Source organism: Nyctereutes procyonoides, unplaced genomic scaffold (assembly GCF_905146905.1).
Source record: "Nyctereutes procyonoides isolate TBG_1078 unplaced genomic scaffold, NYPRO_anot_genome, whole genome shotgun sequence".
Lineage (NCBI taxonomy): Eukaryota > Metazoa > Chordata > Mammalia > Carnivora > Canidae > Nyctereutes > Nyctereutes procyonoides.
The window spans coordinates 17,956,282-17,978,788 of record NW_026575037.1 but is presented as its reverse complement, the minus strand read 5'-3'; the positions used below and the strand labels follow the sequence as shown (position 1 = coordinate 17,978,788).

Below are 22,507 nucleotides of genomic sequence, written 5' to 3'. Positions count from 1 at the left end.
GAGTACGTTCTTGCCAGAGCTTTGCCCTCTTCAGGCATCTTGCTGAAGGTATGGGGGTTGGGGTAGGAAATGAGGCAGATCCACTCCTCATAATGATTTTGTGAGTAGGGCTTGATCTTGGTTTTAAAGAAAAGAAAATCAGAATTTTAGAGAAGTTAGTGTATGTAGCTAACAAGTGGTGGATCTCAGGATTCCTGAGTGCAAGGGCAGTGCTCTCTTCTGGGGCTGAGCATTCTGGCTCCTGAAACTGGCCCCAGCTGTGAAGGCAGGCAGTATTATTCCATTCTGCTTTATGGTCCCTCATCCTAGAGATAGTGCTGAAGTGAAGAGGATTTTAAAAAAAAAAATATTTCTATTTTTTAAAAGTGTTTTCCCCCAATATGGAGACCAACGTGGGGCTTGAACTCATAACTCTGAGATCAAGACCTGAGCTCAGATCAAGAGTCAGACACTTAACCGTCTGAGCCACTCAGGTGCCCTTAAAAGTTTTATTTAAGTTCCAGTGAGCTAACACGCAGTGTAGTATTAGTTTTTGCAATTGTACTGCTGGGTATTTATTTACTTAAAGAATACAAAAATACTGATTCAAAGGGACACATGCACCCCAGTGTCTATAGCAGCATTGTCAAGAATAGCCAAATTGTGGAAAGAGCCCCAATGTTCATTGACTGATGAATGGTTCAAAGAAGTTGTGAGGGACACACACACACACACAGGAATATTACTCAGCCATCAAAAAGAACAAAGTCTTGCCATTTGCAATGACCTGGATGGAGCTAGAGTGTATTATGTGAAGCAAAATAAGTCAGAGAAAGAAAAATACCATATAAAAATTTATTTTTGAAGGTTCCGTTTAAAGGGTTGTACTGTAGGTGCATTCTTGAGTTTAACAAAGGGGGAAGTCTGATTATTTTGTGTTTTTAAGAAAAGGTACATCATAATTCCATATTTGCAGCCTTGGAATTTATCCACCTGTAAACATTTAAAGGGATTCATTCAGAGTTATGACTCAAACTCTTCATCAGAATATTCGGAAGCTCTTCTCTCTTTAGCTCTTGCTAGATCAGCTGGATACCCCGTGTGCCCTTCAAGCTCTTGGACCCTTCTGTCCTTCCAAGGTGGTGGGGAAGGTAGGGAAATGAGCAAGGTGTGTGGGCACTGGGCAGGTCTGTCCTTTACTGAAGTATTGCTTCATGGCACCTGCTTCTCTGGTTTGTCCAGGAGAGCCAAATACAGTGGTTTTGGTTTTGTCTTATATATTCTCATGTTATAAAATCATGAAGAGAAAGAGGAGATAATCCACCATATGAAATTTTACTGCTGAAGTGCCACGTTGGGAAGTCCTGGGTAGCTGTCTCCTGGCCTCTGCTCGCACCTCAGATCCGGGGGTGCTACATGGTTGGTTCTCGGGCCGCCAGGGAGGCGAGTTCTGCTGAGGTCGAACATGTCCGTGGAAGCCAGGGCTGCTTTCTGCTGCCACAGGGATACTGACCAGAACTGGAAACTGAGAAGAACCCTTTCCTCCCCTCCTCCTCTCTGCCTCGTCATTTAGGAACTGCTCAGAAGTGAGGAGCAACACAAGCTTAGTGATGGGGCCTGGACCATCCCGGAGAGAAAGAAGCATAGAAAACCTAGCTTCAAGCGAGAGAGCGGGCGCTCTAGGCCAGGAGTTGGTTGGTGACAAGGGACACTCCGAGAAGGAGCCAGTGGACCAGGAGGTGGGAACCTCACAACAGCCCTGAGCCCTGGCCCGGAGGCCCATGACCGGTGCGGCTGAGACAGTTGACATGATCCTCGCTTTCACCCTCATGATTGGCTCAGAGTTGAAGGAGGACCTAACAGTCAAGAGCCGGGGGAAGTCATTGGAGCCGATGTTAGCTACACACCAGTGGCTCAGCCTCGCTGGGAGATTTCCATGAGACAACGCTGACGCTGACACAGCAGAGCCTTGCCTGCCCCAGCCAGCGATATTAAATGTGCGGGTGGGTGGGAGAGGAGAGGGGAGGGGAGAGATGAAGGGGAGCGAGCAGGGAAGAAGCAGGGGTGCGGGGGAGGGAGAGAACTCAGGGCAGACACAACCTTGCCTCTGGCTCTCTAGCTGAAGGGTCCAAAGAGTGAAAGTGTGCAGCCTTTCCAGCCTGGCTGTCCGGGTGAACTCCTTGCAGAGATCACGATGCCAGGAGTGAAGAAGTTTGTGTTGATTTCTTCACTTCATAGAAATCCAGAAACAGTGAAACGGTGAGCTGCTATGGAGGGCACAGCCCGGTACCTGCCGGGGGCACATGAGATGGACAGTCTTCCTGGAGGGCAGGCCTTCCTCCATCGAGGGAGGGTTTACCCAGAGGATAGAGACCACTGGAAGGTGCGTGCCTAGAGAGGGGAACAGCTCGGCAAGGCCGGCAGTGCCCAGACGCAGCCCGCATCTCCTTAGCCCCGTCCTCCCCTGCGTTCTCCACCCTGGCTCTCGGCGCTCTGGGCCTGGCCCTGCCTCACAGGTGCCTCCCTGCTTCTCCAGGTGGCGCGCTCCGAGGTCAGGGGCCAGTCCTTCCTATGCCATCTTCCTCAGCCCTTCACATTATGCCCAGCACACGAGAACAAGCTTAAATAAATGCTGAACCAATGCCGGCTCATTCATTTATTCACCTACATCGGGAAACACCCTGAGATGATGATGTATCTTTTTACACCCTAATTCCTGTCTAACTGCAAGCTAGTTCTTCTTTTTATCTTTCCTTAAAAAAAAAAAAAAAGATTTAGAGAGTTCATGAGTAGGGAGAGGGGCAGAGGGAGGAGGAGAGAGAATCCTCAAGCTGACTCCCCGCTGAGCATGGAGCCCAACATGGGGCTCGATCCCAGGGCCCTGAGATCATGACCTGAGCTAAAACCAAGAGTTGGACACTTAACTGACTGAGCCACCCAGGTGCCCCCAAGCCGGACTTCCAATCGCTCTGGTATCCCCAACACTTAGCCCAGTGCCCTGCGTATAGTAGGAGCTCAATGAGTGTTGAATGATGAGTCACAAGGATGATGAGTTTTTCTTCAGGTCGGGTCCTTCCCAGCCTTCAGAACCAGAATGGAGCCACGTCCTCCCAGGTGGAACACGCAGCGGCCCCAAGAAAGGGGGTGGGAGGCTCTCTCATGCGAAAGGTGCCAGTGGCTTTGGTCAGCACCACACTCTAGGTGTCGTTGGAGATGACACCAGCCGGCGCGGGGTGAGGGGCTGTCACAGTTCCTTCTTCCTCCACCACCTCAAGGCTCGTTCCTGGACACAGGCGGAGCTGGACAGAAGAGACAGGCCCTGGGGCAGTCGGGTAGACACTTGCCCTGTCACTGTAGAGGAATCCGAGAAAGCACACTGAGGCCTGCTTCCACGGCCTGACGTGACCTGCACCGAGGGGGCGTCTGGGAACTCTACGAGGAGCCCAGAGTGTAAATATTGTGCTCTGAGGTCACAAACAAAACCCAGCCAGAAACTGCGGCTGCTGGCAGCTGACTGTTAACCCCGGGAGGAGAGTGAGCGGCGGCCACGTCGGGACGCTCCCGCTGGTGGAACGGGAAGCGCAGAGGAGGCCGGGAAGGGCGCCAGTGGCTTCGTCCTCACTACAGCTAACACGAAGGCCTCACACCCCTGAGAGAGCCAGGCTGCCTTGGCTTTGCCTCTCAGCCCCTCCTCACAGGCCTGGCTCCCTGCCCCTGTAGAGGGTGGGCGCGGCTGAGGAAGAAATCGCCCTCTGCGAAGGCTGGCCAGTGTCCCCGTGAGCAGGGATGCCGGGAGGGACCCCGGGGGGGGGAACACAGCCTGGGGTGGGTCCGGAGCCTCTGGCAGGGCTGCCCCTCTCCCACGCGGACCCGCCACCGAGGCCACCAGCCAGAGTTGGGAGCCTGGGGGGGGGGACACAGTGTTCCTTCAGAACGGGATCTTTCAAGGCACCAAAATGTCTTTTTCTGTAACCCAAGTCCCAAAAAAGTGTGAGTCACTTTCTACGTCAGGTAAATATGCTCATAAGCGCTTCACTAAGAATCTGTTGGACCTTGTGACGTTTCCGCAGCCTGTTGGGACGTGGCCTTCTGCTCCCGGTGCAGCCGGGACGCCTCTCCCGGGGCCAGGGCAGGGCAGGACGGCTGGAGGGCTTTCCGTCTATAGGGCTGTCACCTCGAAGAGGTGGCAGGGACCTGGGGGCCGCCGTCCCGCTCGCCTCAGAGGGAGCCTTCCCCAGGCCGCGTCCCCCGGGACTCCGCGTGGTGCTCTCGGGCCTGGGAGCCCGGGCCGCGCGCCTTACGTCCCCTCCGCCTGGCGGCCGCTCCTGTCACTTCGGCTGTGGCCCCCGCTCCTGTCTCCCCACGTGACGTGGGATAAGTCTAATTCCCCTCTCGCGTGACCTTGTGTCTCTCTGCACACTACACCTTGCCCTGGCAGCCTCCCGCGCTGCAGGGCCCGTCCAGGCCCTCCGTGGGGTGACCCCGGTGGCGGTGGCTGTGGTACAGCCTGGGGCTGGAGGGGCCAGCCTCACCCGGGCTTCACGGGCGTGTGCTCCGTCCCACCTGCGCCCGCTGGCCCGGTGGCAGTGACGGTGGCCGCCTCCAGCCCACGTCCTGGAGCAGTGGCCGTGCTGGGGCCCTGTGCCTCCCCGCTGACCCCGCAGAGCCCTGGGGGCTTCAGCACGCGTGGGTTGACGTAGGGCCCTGAGGGGGCTCCTGCCCCCCTCCTCCGTCCCCGAAACAGCCGGGGCTCCCCGAGGCCCCGCGGCTGCCTCCCCCGGGCCCAGGCCACCAGAGGGCTGAGCTGCTCTGAACACGGCGCCCAGCTGCTGGCCGGAGGGTGACACTGTGGCTGCCAGGGCACCCCGAGCCCCTCTTGCCTGCTCCCCAGAAGGGAGCTGCTGTCCCCATGTCCCACGTGTCCATGTTGGGGCCACACTTTCCTGAACTGATTTCCGAGCTGTTCTGTGCTCCTGTCGGCTTCCTTCTCGGGAAGGCACCAGGCAGCCCGGGGCGCTGGGGTCTCCGCGAGTGAGACCAGGCCTGTGGGCTCAGGACCCGCAGAGAGAAGCTGCCCCGCGCCCCCACGCTGCCCCCTGAGACACAGGTGGCCACCTGCGGCCTGGTCCCGGGCACGGGGCGGGGGAGGGGGCAGGAGCCACTTTCCAAGCAGCAGCTGCTGGAAGATGGGGCACAGACGGGCTGTTTGGGCCGTGGCGCCTCCAGTGCTCAAACCCACCCCTTGCTCAGCACCGAGGGGAGCAAAATGGGTTTTGCAGAGGCCGCGCGTGGGGACAGGTGATAACAAAGCCGTCTCTGACAGGCGGACGGTTCCTTGCTCTTCCCCAGGGGCCGATGGCCTTCTGGGCCCACCGTCGCCTGCGAGAGCTCCAGGAAGAGCTGCCACCACGACCACTGGAGCCTGGTTTTATTATCCTTCTGTTCTTTGCTGAGAAATTTAAGTCAAGTAATTTGCAGTCCCTTATCTAACAACTGCTATAGGAAAAGAGGGTGTCAGGCACGTCGCTTGACATCACCTCTCGGACCTCGATGTGGCTCAGGCGTGGCTCTCTCTCTCCCCTTGCAGCTCGCCCTGTACGTTCCCTGGGGAGTTAGGAAGCCGGGCTGGCCTGGAGTGGCTTTCCTGCTCTGCTGTCCCCTGGCGAAGCCTAGGTGCCCATGAGCCTCTTGTCCCAGGCACACCCACAGCCAGGGGCCCTCCAGTCAGGTGGCTTCAGAGGCTCGAGCTGGGGAAATGGGGGCCAGGGGTACATCCATATGGTTGCTTGTTCACGGATTTTGCAACAAGTCGTCTTTTTAATCACCTGTAGTTAGGGACTTGGGAGTCTGGTGAAGGAGGACTCCAAGGCCCGCCACTATGTCTGTGTCTGTGCTGCTTCTGGCTCCCCATTCTTCATTGCCCATTTATGGCGTGTGCCCTGGCCCCAGTGCCCTGTGGGGAGACAAGCAGGTTCATGGACTCTCAGACCTTATTCTGCCTCTGTTCTGAAAGAGGGACCTCCTGCACTGTGCTCGGGCCTCCTGTCCCCCCTCGGCTGCATTCCCTGCATTCCCCGTGGGAGGAAGCCCAGTGTCTCCCAAGCCTGTGCTGAGTTGGGCTCCCGCTGCTGAAGTGTGCCTCTGCCCCCCGCCGCTGGTGTCTCCCCCTCCTCTTGCAGTTGTCCCCTCAAACCTCTTCTAAGGGTAGATTTTCTAAAATGTTTGTTTGTTTGTTTGTTTATTTATTTATTTATTTATTTATTATTTATTATTTATTTATTTATTATTTATGAGAGACACAGAAAGAGAGAGAGGCAGAGACACAGGCAGAGGGAAAAGCAGGCCCCATGCAAGGAGGCTGACATGGGACTCGATCCCGGGTCTCCAGGATCACGCCCTGGGCTGAAGGTGGCACTAAACCGCTGAGCCACCCAGGCTGCCCGAGGGTAGATTTTTTATATATAAGCAGGCAGCACTTTTCCCTTCTCCGTGTTCCTGGATGGATATTGCCTGGTCTATCAGCCGCTCCTCCCGGGACGTGCGCCTGGACCTCCTCCATTCCATATTTGCGTAGTTGGATTAGGACACAAAAACTGGGGCAGCCCGGGTGGCTCAGCGGTTTAACACCACCTTCCACCCAGGGCGTGATCCTGGGGACCTGGGATCGAGTCCCACATCGGGCTCCCTGCAGGGAGCCTGCTTCTCCCTCTGCCTGTGTCTCTGCCTCTCTCTCTGTATCTCTCATGAATAAATAAATAAAATCTTTAAAAAAAAAAAAACTGTGAAGGTCAGCTGTTTTCATCATAGTGAAATTTCAGCTTACTAGGGTCAGCCCATCAGCCCAGCCTACGCAGGGGTTTGAGAGTCTTGTCTCTGCTGTTTGCCCCGAGTCTTTCATTGTCTGCACCTTTAGGTAACGGGGCCCAGGAGCCGAACCTGAAAGCGTAGGTGAAGTGTCGGGGCCCCCGAGCACCCTCTCAGCCGTCAGTGGCACCTGCTCCCGGGCCTCAGACGAAGGTGCAGACTGTACATGGCAGGGATCGAGGCTGCCTGTCTAAATGCCGGGCACACAGCAGTTGCCTCATAAATACCAGCGTGGGTGAGCGGTCACCGGGGCTGTGTGGCAGGGAGCCTGACCCACACGGTGCATGTCCCTTTGTTTGAGGGACGTGCCTTCCATGAGCTCACTTGCGAGGTGGCATCCGCTGTGCTGAGCAGCGTGGTCATGAGTGAGCAATGAAGAGCAGCCCTAATTAGACTGTATTAAAAACACAGGTGAAGGAAGAGCAACAGCTGGGAGGCGTGTTCTGATGGTGTAGCCTCTGGTCCCAGTGACAGGAGCTGGGACTGTGGCACCAACTGCGGGGACAGCGTCCTGGGAAGCGAGTCCCCACCCATTTGGCTCCAGAGAGAGAAAATGCACGTTGTCTCAGCACTGCCGGCTATGCTGTCAGAGTGAGAAAAAGTGGCTCTGGCTTGTTCTCCGCACTTCCTCAATTTCACACGAAATGATTTTACTTTATGGAAGTGAGTGCCTCCGTCAGGCTTCTGCCCATGAGGCTTGTGCCGGGAGGTAAGAGAGGATGAAAAATGCAGCCTGGCTTGGCTGCATCAGGACAGGAAATTGCCCGTGAACAGCGTGATTTACTAACGACCGCTGTTCGTGCCGGCTAGCACGTGCACACGGGCCCCGCAAACCACTCCTGCTCGGATGCCAGGAAGCTCCCGTGGGGACCTGGAGACACCCCCTCCTCTGTGTGTCCCTCCTCCTTATGGAGGCCCTGGGAGCGTGCTCTTTAATGGATACAGCCTAAGTTGGGCCCTCAGCAAGACAGGGGATGTAGATGTGCTCATCAATGCTTTCTTTGTCCTCCCTTACAAAAATGGAGAAATCGAGGCTTCTAGAGGCATGTGACCTAGTGATATAGTGGTGGATGATGCCTGAAAATCCAGACTTGCTGTTTCCCCCTTCCTGTTCTTACCTTACGCACCATGGGTAGAGTTGCTAAGGAAGGGGATGAGATGGGAGGTAAGGGCCCAATGTGGGCTTTTCCCTCTGGTGGCCCGAGCTACTGCTTTGGGAGCTTGGTGGCCCAGGGCACTTGGAGTCATACAGCCCTGAGTTCCAGTTTGGCCTGATGAACAATTAGCTGTTAAGCCATGGGAAAGTTACTCTACTTCTCTAAGACCTAGTTTCCTTTTTCTGTGAGGTGGGATTAATGATCCCTTCCACCCCCCATAAGGAATGTGCCCAGCCATGCACCTGGGTACACATAAGCTCCATAACCAGCTGTCTCCTCTGCTCCATGAAAGAGCTCGGTCATTTCACAACTCTGTCAACAGAAAGTTCTTCCCTCGATTTTCCATGGAGTTCCCCTGGAACAGTGCTTCCCAAAGTGTGGTTCTTGGACCAGCAGTATCTACGCCATCTGGGAATGTGTCAGAAGTGCACATCTCAGGCCTGGCCTGGGCCCCCTGGATCAGAAACTGTGGGTTGGGAGTCTGGCATTCTCTTTTGATGTGGCCTCCAGGTGGTTCTGATGTGGGCTCATGTTGGGAAACCAGTGCCATAGGATTTCGTGCTTTAATATCATGGACAGATTAGAACCATCTAGTCCTTCTTTCTCATGAAAAGACACAAAAGAGGCAGCTGAGCATTTTTGGGAAAAGCACTAAGGCCTCAAACCTTATGTTTATAAACTATATGAAGGTAAGAAATTGTTATTTAACCCTAAAGTGGCAAGAATATGTTCTTAACACCTCCTGTCCCTCTCCCCATGTGTTTGGAAATAGACCCAGCAGTTTACAGGCTTCAAACCGGGGCAGCTTTGCCTTTGCTGTGTATTCTTCCATAATGTAGCTCTCTGATGGGAAGAGGCTCCTGCCCTATAGCTTTATTAAGGTTACAGCTCTAAATTTAGCTCTGGAGGAAGGTCTGCAGGCTCAGGACTGTTTGATGAATGGCTCCACATTATCTCCAGGCTGGGAGTACTGGAGTAAATAAGATTTAAATAAAGCTACCAAGGCACCTTATCATTTCCCCCCATCAGGCCTGAATATTGTTAAAAATAAAGCGCTGTCAGGAGCTAGCTATTTTAACAGAGGCAACAGTGCGTTAAGTTATTCTGAATAATTAATGAAATGACAGTAGCAAAGCTGGTGAGATGGTGCACAGAGTGCCAGGGCACACGGGTAGTGGTACTTCTCGGAGCCTGAGCCAGCACCCTAGGACTAGATCTAGTCTGATCTAGCTGGTTCTCTAAGGAGAAGAACACTCAACCTCTGCTGGCCTCAGGGTAGAAAATGTCAGCAAAGCAGGACAGTATATGTATAGAGTGGGGAGCTGGTATTCAGCCTACCTAACAAATGTAAGGCATGGGCACAGACCCATCAATCCAAAGAGACGGTAGCCATGTGCTGGAGCAAGTCCTGGAAGCCCCTACAGAACCAGGGGTTTACCCCTTTTGATGTGAAATCAGAGAACAGGTCATGAGGGAAAGGCTGGGATCCTGGCTTTTACTAACTGGTAGGCTAGTGAATCAGCCTGTTGACCTTGGTAGAGTTCCTCTGACGTGCAGACGCCAAATGTCAGCCCCAAGGGTACTCTGTGAGGCAATGCTCAGGGTCGTGAGAGGGAATGTATTCATTGGCCCCCAAATCCAAAAGTCACCAACTCTCTTGACTGCAGCATCTCCTGGAATCACCTCTTCGTTCCATTTCCCCATTGTCTATCCTTCTCTGAGCCCACCGCTTCACAAAGGATGTCCATGGAGGTTGAAATTCATCAGCCTCATCATCAAGATGACAAAGTGGGCCGTTCCGCATGCACCTGCATCCCCAGGGATATGGGTGGCTATGTTGATGGCATTTGATAGTTATAATACATCCTTCACGTTTGCGGGCTTTGGTTTCAACTGAGGAGTTTATCTGCGGAGGTGAGACGTCTTTCCTTTGTAGCCTAATGGCTCTCAGGAATAATAGGAACCTCTTCTCCCTTAGAATGGGTTTGAGTCACTGAGTGACATTGCTGCTCTATGGGACCAGAAAGCCAGAGTCCATCCGTTCAGCTCTAGGGATCCAAGAGCCAACCTGAGAGTGAGTGTTCCTTAATCCCAAGGAGGGCTGTGATGCAGCGAGGTGACAACTGAGCAGTAGATGAGCGAGAGGATCAGTGGGCAACAGGACATCAGAGCCTCTGGCTAGAAAACTTGTCTGGGTGGGTGGAAGGAGGAGGCTAGAGCATTGTTAGTGGTAAAAGATAGATAAGTAGATAAGTGTAGGTAAAAACTAAGAGACAGACTGAAGTCCTTCAGACCTTTCTCCAAATAGGATTGAACCTGATACTCTGGGCTTGGAATGTGGGCCCTGGGTCCTTTGGAGGCGGTGTGGCTTCAAGGAAGGATATTGGTATATGTTAATGATTTTTAAGAGTGTTGTAAGGATCCACTAAGACTGTGTATCCTTCGTAAACTGTACAGTAGATTGCGTATGCCTCATAAAGTACTTGCGTGTGGACAAAGGTGATGGTGCTGGCTCACTGGGAGGAAGGGCAGGAAAAAGTCTTCCCAGCAAAGCTGTTCATATGGTGATCACCAGCTACTTTCTCCTAAACCTGGTTGGCAGTAGGATGTGGCCTTTGAAAAATCCCTGTTAGAGCCAAAACGGCAGTCACGGGCTCAGGAGCGCGGCCCAAACTGACAGCCGAGAGCCTGGATGGGGGAGTCCAGCAACTCGATTAACTCCTGTCCCATTAGGAAGGATTGATTTCTTCCCTGGGGGAGGGATTTGTGCTGATTCAGCTGCTGCGAGTGTCTGCATAGTTAGGAAAGCCCTTAGCGTCGTCCTGCTCAGAGGCCCCAGTGGAAGCGAGCATGAGTGAGCCCGCTGTTCAGTCCCACACACGGCAGGTCCTCCTACCCCTCGGGAGATGGAAGATTGAACACCTGTCATCATTTAAAATGTGAATTGTATCTTCTTGCATGTGCATCTTTTGTTTGAATACCTTAGACCCTGTATAACCTAGGACATTGCAGTGGAATACTGCAAGTCTGTGATTCGCTAATATTCCACTGTTACTTTAAAAATGTGTTTTTGGGTTTTTTTTCCCCAATTTTTAAACTGTTTTACGACTTTATCAAGAAGTAATTTATGCACAGTAAAACATATCCACAGTAAAATATATCCGTCAAAATATATATAAATATATCCAGTTGTACATACCCTTGAAAACATTCCCATAATCAAGATACAAAACATTTTCACCAACCCCAAAGATTCCTGGTGTCCCCTTCATAATCTGTCCCTCCCTCTGCTCCAGCCCCTGGCAACCACTGACAAGCTTTTGGTTACTGTAAGTCAATTTTCAAATCAAAATAAATGCAATAATGTACATATAGTTTTGTCAATGCCTTCTTTTGTTCAGCATAGAATTTTTTTATTGTGGCCAATTACATATAACATAAAATTTGCCATTTTAACCATTTTTGAGTGCACAGTTCAGTGGCATTAAGCACATTCACACTGCTATGCAACCATCACCACCATCCATCTCCAGAACCTTTTTGATCCTGCAAAACTGAAACTCTGGTACCGTTACTCTCCCCAGCCCCTAGCAACTGCCATTCTACTTTGTGTCCCTATGAATTCAGCTACTCTAGGGACCTCGTATGTAGCCTTTGTCCTTTTGTGTCTGGCTTATTTCATTTAGCATAATGTCTTCAAGCTTCATCCATGTTGTAGCCTGTGTCAGGATTTCCTTCCTTTTAAGGCTAACGTTCCATTGTATGCATAGGGTACATTTTGTTTTTCCATTCATCTGTGAGTGGACACTTGGGTCGTTTCCCCTTTTAGGTTATTGTACATAATGCTGCTGTGAACATGGGCACACAAATATCTCTTCTAGTTCTTTCAGTTCTTTTGGATATATATGTGATGATTCTATGTCTTAAGTTTTTGAGGAACCTCCATGCTGTGTTCCACAGTGGCTGCAAACATTTTAGAACATTCCCTTTTAAACAGCGGTTTTCATTAGATTTGCTGCTTGTTCTGATTGTCCCATCACTTTCCAGAAAACCAATTTAATACATCCTTTGACTCCTCATGGCCCTGCATGTCGATGATGGTCTTTTCCTTCACTACCCTGAGCCTCAGCCTTTCCAGTCTTTTCCAGATTGATGTAATTGCTCAGAAAATTGCTCAGCCATAATAACCTCAAGTAAAATTACACTGCTTGCTTTCTTTTAGCAATAGGCATTTCCCTCTGTGTCCTACCTGTTCTTATTAGCTGTAGTTATTATACAGCTCACCAGTGTCCTATTAACAATATCATGATACAACCACCTACATCCTATTAACTCCGTCTATTATACCACCTACATTGATCTTCTTAATTGAATCTACTGTGCTATACATCCTACTTATTATGCATTTACCTATATCTGTCAAATAATCTTCCTGGTAACCGTATTACCCAATCTTTTGCAACTGTTGTCTGACCTGTTAGCATCCTGTTTGTAATATCTTCAGTGCTGCCTAGTTGTCATCTGTTAAGACGCTCAACTGTTTAGATCTTAATAGGTGTACATATCAGAAACCCACCAGGATGCATCATTGAATCTGGGGGCTTAGCCATGAATATACCGAGTGTGCAGGGGGCTATGGCCTTAAAGTACTCGCTTAAGAGGGATCTTTTCCTTTGATCAACACCATACTTCCCACCAGGCTTTATGAGCCACATTAATGGTGTGTGTGTGTGTGTGGGGGGGGGGGTCAGGGATGCCAGGATATGGGAATTGAAACACTGTGGATTGGAAATCCTGGTGCAAAGGGAGAGCCTGGGAGGAGAACACAGAGGGGAGAGGCCAGGGGAAGTGAGGGCTATAGGATAAGGCCGGTGTTCACTTGGCAGGACAGAACTCTTTTTGGATGCCATCTCTTGTTAATGGCTGACAAGCCTGGATGACTGCATCATGGCAAGCCCCGAATGTTGCCAGAACATTGGGATGTTGCCCATCCCAATTTCTTTTTCTGTGCTCATCCGAGGCCTGATGAAGAGCAGGCCCTGCCCCCAAGCACTGCTCAGCACTTGGACCTCCTCAGCGCTTGGGTAGCAGCTGCCACAGTCAAAGACCCCGGGCCTATAGGCAACCCACACGGGAATGTTGATGTCTGGTGTCCAGGACAGGGCCAGGCACACAGCAGATGCTCATGAAATGCTGGTTGAAGACTGTGGAAGGGTGACTTGTGGAAACTGTTTTTTCCTCATCATCATAGATCTTATTCCTGAGGTCGGGAAAAGTTAAGGGGTCCTTGGCAGCCATCCAGTACACACTGGGGCTACTATCTATAGGAACACTCCTGTTCAAAGGGCCAGTGAGCCAGGTAGACAGAACAGCTTCACACGTAAACTGTGTACATGGATTTCTCAGGTGGTCCTATAGCATTTCTGAAACACTTTTTAAAAGCACAACCAAATCTGTGATCTTTTTTTATTTCGTGTGCTTCTGTTTATTTTTGGCCTCCCATTGTGTGGATGGAGAAACCGAGGCCCTCTTAGGGTCTCATAGTAGAGTCAGGATTACAAGTCCCCGCACTGTGGTCTACCTGCCTCTGTGCCTGGCAGACAGTTAATGGTGGAGGGAATTTTCAGGGCCTAACTGTGGTCCAAACTGAACATGTACATGCCACACTTCCAGGCAGTATTGGGGATATTCCCCGCCTATAGTTCTGTGTGCTGGCTAGAAGCTTTCACAAGGATGTCCCCCATGGGCCAAGCACAGCTGTCTAATGACCCAGGCCCAGCTTTGTGTAAATAAAACATCCCCATTCTCCCACCTCCATAGCCAGCCTTTGGGTTCTGTGTTTACCAAACACCTGCCAGCACATCATCCTAAACACAGCTGAAGTCTGGGACTGCTCCCCGTGCCTGCAGCCCTCTCCCTAATTCCTGCTTCCTGAGCCTACTGGGGAGCAGATGTTGACAGGTCCCCTGGCATCTGTGTCTGAGCCACAGAGGAAAGACATCTGAGGGCCTCCAGGCAGGATGGGTCCATTTTGAAGCTTGAAAAATACCTGGCTATACTGGGCTGAATGGTGCCTCCCCCCAAATTCATGTCTATCTGGAACCTCAGAATGTGACTTCATTTGGAAATAGGGTTTTTTGCCGATGTAATTAGGTAAGTGTCTTGAGAAGAATTCTTCCTGGATATAGAGTAGGCCCTAAATCCAATGACTGGTGTTCTTAGGAGAGGAAAGGACACAGAGGTACACTGAGAGGAAGGCCTTTTTTTTTTTTTTTTTTTTTTTTTTAGAGGAAGGCCATTTGAAGACAGAGTCAGGGGTTGGAAGTACGTTGCCATAAGTCAAGGGCTGTCTGAGGTCATCCAACAATGGAAGAGGCAAGGGAGGAGTCTCCCTTAGAGCCTTTCGAGAGAGGATGACCCTGCCAACACCTAGATTTCAGACTTCTGGCATCTGGAAGTGTGAGAGAATGCATTTCTGTTGTTTGAAGCCACTAAATTTGTGGTAATTTGCTCCAGCAGCCACAGAAAGCTAATACACTGGTTGACTAGCAGACAGGAGATAGGAAGGACTATAGGGCTGGTCCTAGAGCCAGGCTCTTGGGAATCCTCTGTTCCTCTTGTTTCTGTGGCTTTCAGGGCCTATGAGAATTCTTGTGCCAAGCCAGTCTATAGAGCAAGTTGAAAACAGGAGTTCAGGGGAAGACCAGAGCTGAACTCCCCTGTTGTCACTCTAATCTCAGTGGGGCAAGACTGCTGTGTCCTCTCCCCAGGGTTATTACTACCTTTTCTCATAGGCCAGACACCCTGCAGGCCTTTCCATCATTTCACACATTCCTTCCTTATGCCTTAGTCAACTCGCAGACAGGATGGCTTGAACAACAGCCATTTATTCCTCACAGTTCCAGGACTGGAAAGTCCAAGATCAAGATGCGATCTGACTTGGTACCTGGTGAGGACCCTGTCCTAACTTCTAGGTGGCCACCTCACTGTGTCTTTATGTGGCAGAGAGAGAAGCAGCAAGCTTTCAGTGTCCCTTCTTAGGAGGGCACTAATCCCATCATGATGGCCCCTCTCTCGTGATCTGATCTCAATGTATTTACCTCCCAAAGGCCCCGCCTCCAAATATGCACTGGCGGCTAGGGCATCCACACATGAATTTGGGGGGACACAGTCCACAGCATCCTATAAAGACTATTAACAAAGTTGCTGTGTCCCTTTCCTAGTTTTACATTTGAGATTCATTAAGCTGCTCAAGGTCACACAGCTGGCAAGTGGCAGAGCCAGGGTTTGAACTGTCTAGTTTCACTTCAGAGCCTGCACACTTAACCACTATGCTATATTAATTGAACTTCTATTAACAATAATAGCAGCAGGTTGTTGACATAGCAAGAAGAGAGTCTGCAGAGGTACAGTACCCTCAGTGGCTCCCCACTGCCTCCTCCCTACCTTGGGCCCTACCCTGCCTGCGTCTCCCTGAGTAGTAGCCACAATCACATGATCCCTGTTCCAGAGGTGGCCCATGATGTTCACACTTCAGTTGGTCTTTCTGCTAGCTTATCCCTGTCCCTTTCCATCTGACAAACTCTTGCTCACCCCACATGACCCAGTTTAAATGTGCTCTGTACACAACATTATCTAGCACATATTACATGGCTCATAAATCTCAGTAGTGTGTGTGTACCTTTCCCAAGCTGGAGTGGGATCACCTATTTTGGCATCTGGCACCTTCCACAGCATCTCTAGCTCTCCGAAGCTTCTAGTAAATGTTTGAGAAAGGGAAGCATGTAGAAGACATGGAAGTCATTAAGTAACAAATACTCAGCAGAAAGGGCTGTTAATTGAGGAGGAGGAGGGAGAGGAGGAGAAAGAAAAGAACATCAGATATTCTAAGACAAGTACTTATAGAAGGAACCACTAAAAGCTTTGAGTTTTGAAAGCAAATGTTTAATTTAGGCTCTCCCTTCTGTGTGCTTACAGATGGCACCCGATTCATTATAACGGCCAATCTATATTTTGAGATTTACTGTGGGTCTTATGGACTTTTCTTCTTTTTTTGATTATTAACTACTTTAGTTTTATAAGTACGTATTCTTTAAAAGCTTGTCCTATTTCTAAACCTAATTTCCTTTTGAGATAGCACACCCTTCATTTTACGCAGACCCCAGTGGGAATGTAGGGTTCAAGTTGTTGGTGTTCCAGTTAGAGCACACTTTCCAGGAGGTACGTGTCTTAATGCGTCAACTGAGGCCCATGTTGTTTCTTGGGTTGCCTTCTCCAAAGGGGGGAAAGTTTACACCTGTGGAAGGTCCTGCCACAGGCATTTCTAACTGCTCTTCCATCTCTGTCCTCCCCCTGCAGGCTGGCCATATGTGACGCTCTCTGTCCTGGGATTCCTGTACTGCTACTCCCATGTGGGCATTGCCTGGTCCCAGACATACTCAGTGGATTAATGCTGCCCGGCCCATGGCAGCCCTTCCTGCTGGCCTTCAAGGCAAATGGTGCTTCACCCTGACCTCGCATACCAAGATAACCTCCAAGGAACCACTGTTTGATCTGCTCATCTTTTATTGAAGTTACCTCACTCCAAGAGTGGGAGCTTGAGCTCTCATAGAAAATTGACAACCAGAGAGTCTTCTAACTTTGGGAACCCAGAGTTCATCCCCCTCAGCCCTGTCATTCTCCTGTTGAGTATCTTACCCAGCTGCACATGATGACAGTGTGGTCTAGAACCCAGTCCTATAGGCCCTTGGGGTTTCTTCTACTTTACCAAGAATTAAATACAATAGACATTTCTCAATTGGAGTGCAGAAGTCTTGATTAGTGATAAGGCCTGTCCTCCACTGGGCATATTTCTGAAACATTTTGGTAACATTTAAGTGACCTCTTCCCTATGTCCTACAATGTGGTCTCTAGAACCAGCACTGGGGTCTAAGCTTCACACTTTAGCTCCCCAACAGGGAAGGGACAAAGCCACAGTCGAGTTTCTCATTACCCAGTTAAAGAAGATCCAACATATCCTATAGTGTTCCAAGGGGTCAGTGGCTAAGGAGATCTGTTACTGGAACACCACCATGGTGATCCACATTTGGATGCTCGTTCCCTAGATTTGCCGAGAAGTATAAACACGCCAGTTCCTCTGCCAGCCAGTTAATCGTCATTTCCCAATAAAGAAGCAGAATTAAGGAACAGGGCATAGCACGTCCACAGACAGGTGTTATCAGGCAAGTGACAAAGGGTAAGGATGGTTTCCTGCGGTCTTTTTTCCTTTCCATTGAAGTAAGTCCCAGCAGCCGACTTCCTGCTCAGTGATTTACACTCAGTGGTTTACATTGTTTTGTTTCAAATAAAATGTCACACTGGTAATTCACATTTTTGTAGAATCACTTCAGATTTTTTTATGTGAGGAAAATGCTTAAAATCTAAACACGCATAACAATGAAATAATTTCCTTGGACCTGATCTGGCCACGTATCTCACATCTGCTACCTGGTGTGGTCATGTGTCCTGGCTGTGGCTTTTAACCCAATGAGATTTATACTCCTAGAATGCAGGACTGGCCATCTTGCTGACATCCTTTCTTCCTGCCCATTCTGCCTGGAAGAGCAGACCAGGATGGAGCCGATGGCATGGGGTGGGCACAGCCTGTGTTGGCCGCTGCACAGAACAGACCAGGGGGGCAGTCGGGCTGACAGCAGTGGCCTCAGCAGGTGAGGTAAAGGTGAGGGAGGCCCAGGCAGGTGATTCCAAGGGGCTGGGAAGTTTCAAGGAGGGAATGGGGCTGGGAAGATGAGCACTCCAATGAATATGGTACAGGATCATGGACTAACACGAGTTTGGGAACTGTGGTCAGCCACAGAGAGTCTGGCTGAAGTTCCCATGGAAGGAAGGGGCTGGCTAAGGGAACACAGGAACATGAAGATGATTGTCGGCCAGCGGCTGATGTAAACAATACAAAGAATTTTGAACTCTTTAGAGACACCATTTGTGTAAAAACAAAACGACTTATTCATTCATTCGACTTATACTCGAAGAACTGGTGAATATATTTGAAAGTGATAATCCTGAACTTCTTTTAGGCTATTACACGATTTAGAGTGCTTCTCAGGAATTAGTATATGATGAGCTACTATTTGAGGCCTGATTAACCAACATGTGGATTATCTAGGACCATTGTTTTCTTTCTTTAACCTCTTGCTATTCTCCAACTGTAATATGAAAATGTTAACATATCTTTCCTCGTGCATGTGAAGTAAAATCTTGGGAGTTGCTTTAAATGAAAGAGTCTTGAAGTGCCTGGGAAGACAGCAGTTCCAGCTGAGGAGCATCTGACATGTCACTTTCCACAGCCATCAGCCCTGGGCAGCTTCAGGCATGCAGCTGGAAAACAACTAGACAAGGTCCCAAGGTCACTTCTAGCCCCAGGATCCTCTGACCTCAACTGAGCTCTGTGGGCAAGCCAGAGAGCTCCAAGCATGATTGCCAAGATGATCCCCAAGGAGGCAAGCAAGACATCTGAAGGACAGCCAACACTTGGTCATTTTGAGTAATTCTTGGGACTGTGCAAGAAGACCTAAAAGTATTTTTTTACTCCTTCAAATTAATTTGTTTGAAGTGACAACAGAAAGCCTTTTGTTCTATTAAAGACTGCTGGCTAGAAAGAGAATGTATCAATCACATATAAAGTTGCATAATCTCTGTATTAGGAGGATAGTAATTTAGTGGGGTGGGGGTTCCCCTTAAAGAAATTGTGACTGCTCACTTATTTAAAATAATCATATAATTGTTGACTGAGTATAAGAAATTAACCATAATAGAATGAGTTTGTTTCCTAACAAACACACACAATTGGACCAACTATTGAGAAGCCAGATTATCTTACTGGTGCTGGCTTTTCTCAGTGGGGATGGAGAAACCAGAGGCTCCCTCCCCCCTTCAGGGAAATAGTTTTATTTTTAAAACAAGCCCACAAAATCCCCCTCTCTAGTAGTTGACACCCCTTTGGCACCCAGAATGTAGTATCTATTATTTAGTTCTGTATTACTAGTCCTTTTGACTAATTATAAAAATAATATTCACAAAGAGAGGTTTTTTTCACCACTGAGGATATATAAAGAACATAACGTTCAGTGCTTTTCATAGGTGAGACTTTTTTTTAGGTAAGATTTTTAAATGAGTATCAATCACCTGGAATTTAAAAAAATTATCACCTCAAATTTTATTCTCTTCTGCAATGTAATGAAATAATAGGTTGTAGAGGACACCATTAACAATGAATGCTGTATTCATACTGTGGCTCTATGAGATCAAGTGGAGGCCTGAATATGGCCTGCAGATCACAGATTCCTCATCCTGAGTTAAGTTCTACTGTCTGCAAAAAGAAAAGTGCCCTTTAAAAAATGTGGGCCACTGGAATTAAATAACTCAGATTTATAGTGCCGTGGAGAATCTCACCATGAGCAGGAAGCAATACCTATTAAAACCACAGCAAAACTAAGAGTGCTGTTATATAGGACTAGTTAGTTTGGAGGCAAGCAGTCCTCTACCTTTCTAGCTTCTGATACCATCAATGAATTAAAGCACAGATCAGAACTCATATTGTTGATATGGACTCATCCCCAAAACTTTGTTTTTTTACACTATTATTTTAAAAGGCAGGGAAGCATTAATATATCTTCAATAGATTTCAACCCAAATTGTTTAAAATTTAAAAGTTCATTTCTAATCGGGAAGTCACCTTCAGACACCTATTGTCAATGTGTTGTACCACAGTGTTCCGGTGATGCCAGGTTTTGAAGGCATCTCGGTAAGCTTGTGTAGCAGATACAGCCCTATTGCTAGATCATGACAAAGCACTTTCACAACCATTCTCTTGCTAGGCTGTACTGAGACACTCAATTTGGGGGTCCTAAGTTGTCCAAAACCACACTTAACAGGTACTATCCAAATTAGAGCCTCCAAGCTCTTGAAAAGGAATAGAAAGTACTATCTTTATTCTGTCATCTTAGTTCAGAGCACCCAACTCGATGCCTTAAAATTATATAAGAAAAGGCAAAAGCAAGTATCATGTATAAAATAGTTTATTACCATAATAAATAAAATTAAACTTTTTTTTTTTACAAATATCATTTGTGCTTGTTTAAAAATGTTGAGAAGGGTATATCATCAATGGAGGGGCCCGCATATTCCTCTTAACATTCCCAAGCTGCACACATACAGTGGAGTTTCTGGCAGCATCCTCAGCTGACCATAAAAATACTGTCAGCTCATTTGTACTTCTGTCTATTCATGCTCATTTGGACAAAGTGGCAGATGCGAAGGAAAAAGAAAAACCCGATAAAGGATTTGGTGGGACTCAATGGAAAGAGTGTCAATATGAGAAGCCCCAGATTGACAAACTGCTCAGGAGTAGAAGTGTCCTTACAGCGTTGGTGAAACGTCAAATGTGGGCAGTCTCCAAATGATGCACAAATACAACGTCTGAATATTAAGAGAATACATTCATTGGGGCGGGGGGCTTGCATCTTCCTTAAGATCTTTCTCATTGTTCATATCCTGATAGAAGATCCGTGAACTTCTCATTGAACAACTAGTAGATCCGTCGACTGACTCCAAAGTCACAGATACAGAGACAATGGCTCTAAGAAAAGTTTAATGGTGGGGCAGGGAGGGCACCCACCAGGTCTGGCACCTGCGGGGCATCTGAGTCCAGTTCTAGAGGTTCCAGAGTAAGTCTGATTTGCTCGCATGAGAAGTTTCATTTGAAACTAAGCTGCAAATTCACATTGATTCTTTTGATCTGTGTGAGTAGAAATCAAAACTTCTCAACATGAATACCTCCTGTGAGAAAATGGTGCTTTCTCTGATGGCTGCGGTTGGTATTGAGGGGACAGTGAAATCCCCCCCCCCCAGCTGGAGGGCACAAGAGCTGGTGAAAGTATTTGTATTGAAGCGAGCAAGAAGGCAGTACAACAATTTAGTGACACAGGAAAGGCTACCCTGGGGTCTGAGAGTGCCCTCAGTGGGTTCCTCTTTAAGCAACACGACGTGAGGAGGGAGGAGGGGGAGTGTTGGCAGCTCCATCACAGCTGGAGTTCCATTCAAGGGTCTTAAGGCTAAACATCTTTATTGCAAAACATTGTACAATCTATTCATCAAATGCACATCAGCAACTTGTATCTCCACCAGGGCTCCTAAAATTGTCCGGAGAGCGATGTGCCATATGGTGGTCAGTGCAGCAAGGGGAGAGGAGGCTCTCCCTACACCTGGGATCTAAAGGCATTCTTTTAGTCCCCACAAAGGCTTGGATAAGAATTCTAACTTGTTACTTTCACCCACCACCGAAGGATTCGAGAAGGGAGGCTTGTGGGGTGGGGTGGGGTGTAGCGGTGCAGTGCACTTTTACTCTGAGCCATGCTGGCTCCACTTCTGAAAGAAGATTCCAGAACAGGGCCTGATGTCAGCCAGCAACAGCACACAGGATCTAGAAGGCTGAGGGTAGAAGGGGCCCAGGAATCGGATAAGAAGAAATGGGAGCTGCTTTGAAACACTGGGGCCCATGCTGTTGTAGCAACCGAGATGTGTTAAGCTGCTGGCTGCCTACCACAGGCCACAAACTCTGCACACAGATGTAGTCTGAGGTTGTGAATATAAGGAATGGTCTTAGAAACAAGCCAGGGCTGCTGAGCATGAGAGAATGGGATGGATGAAGGTGCAGGCATCAACACAAGGGCTTCTCAACCAGGCAGCTGCCACCCTTTCCTTCCTGGGGGAACCTTGTCACACTTGGTGGAGGAGCCCTTGCAGGCACATGGGCCGGCAACACTCCGCGCTCGAGTCCTCGTCCTCCACGGAGAACGAGCGCACCATCTCGTGGGCCATCTTATTTCACAGACTCAACCCTCACTCCCACGCTTCCCATCGGTGGGGGAGAGGAGAGCGTGTTCAACAAGCAGCCAAGCGCTGGGGCAAGGCCTTCGGCTCCAAGGCAGCCTGGCGGGACACTCTCTGGGAAGCAGGGCCTCCCTACGAGGAACATTCGAGGTAAAGACTTTGAGATCAAGTAACCAGCAAGTACTGGGCAATGGTATAATACATCATGTCCCCGTCCCTCAAAAAGGAAAAAATAACTCCGGTAAATACCTCTCAGCATAACTTCTAAAGTCTCGGTGTTGGGTCCAACCCCTAGTGACTCCGAGGTTCCCTAACCTCTCTTCAGCCACCAGACAGTGGAAGGTTCGGTCAGCATCTGAAGCTTGTGGCCCTTGCTCGGGAAGCCAGAGCAGCATCCAGGCAAGAGTGGGTAGTTAGCACAAAGCAGCCCACGGCCAAGTGCATGTCATAAAGATGAAAGGAGAGAAGGTTTGGCTTATTAAAAAAATTTTTTTTTCCAGAGGAAATAAAGCACAAGTCACTAAAATCCTTAAGTGGAGAAGTCGAAAAGCACACACAGCCACGCTGTGGTCTGTCACCACAGGCACACGTGGGGCCTGCGACCCCGAGATGAGCGC

The 22,507-nt window shown here is 49.2% G+C and overlaps 1 protein-coding gene across 5 annotated transcripts in view; it reads left to right on the top strand.

Annotated features, from left to right (window-relative positions):
• Positions 1-17,367, top strand: part of HHAT (hedgehog acyltransferase) — a 317,033-nt gene extending 299,666 nt beyond the window's left edge. For all 5 annotated transcript variants that reach the window (XM_055319514.1, XM_055319515.1, XM_055319513.1 and 2 more), the window contains one exon: positions 16,359-17,367. In XM_055319514.1, coding sequence (XP_055175489.1) covers positions 16,359-16,450 — 92 coding nt within the window. In that variant the 3' untranslated portion in view covers positions 16,451-17,367. The remainder of the gene's footprint in view (positions 1-16,358) is intronic.
• Positions 17,368-22,507: the final 5,140 nt, after the last annotated feature.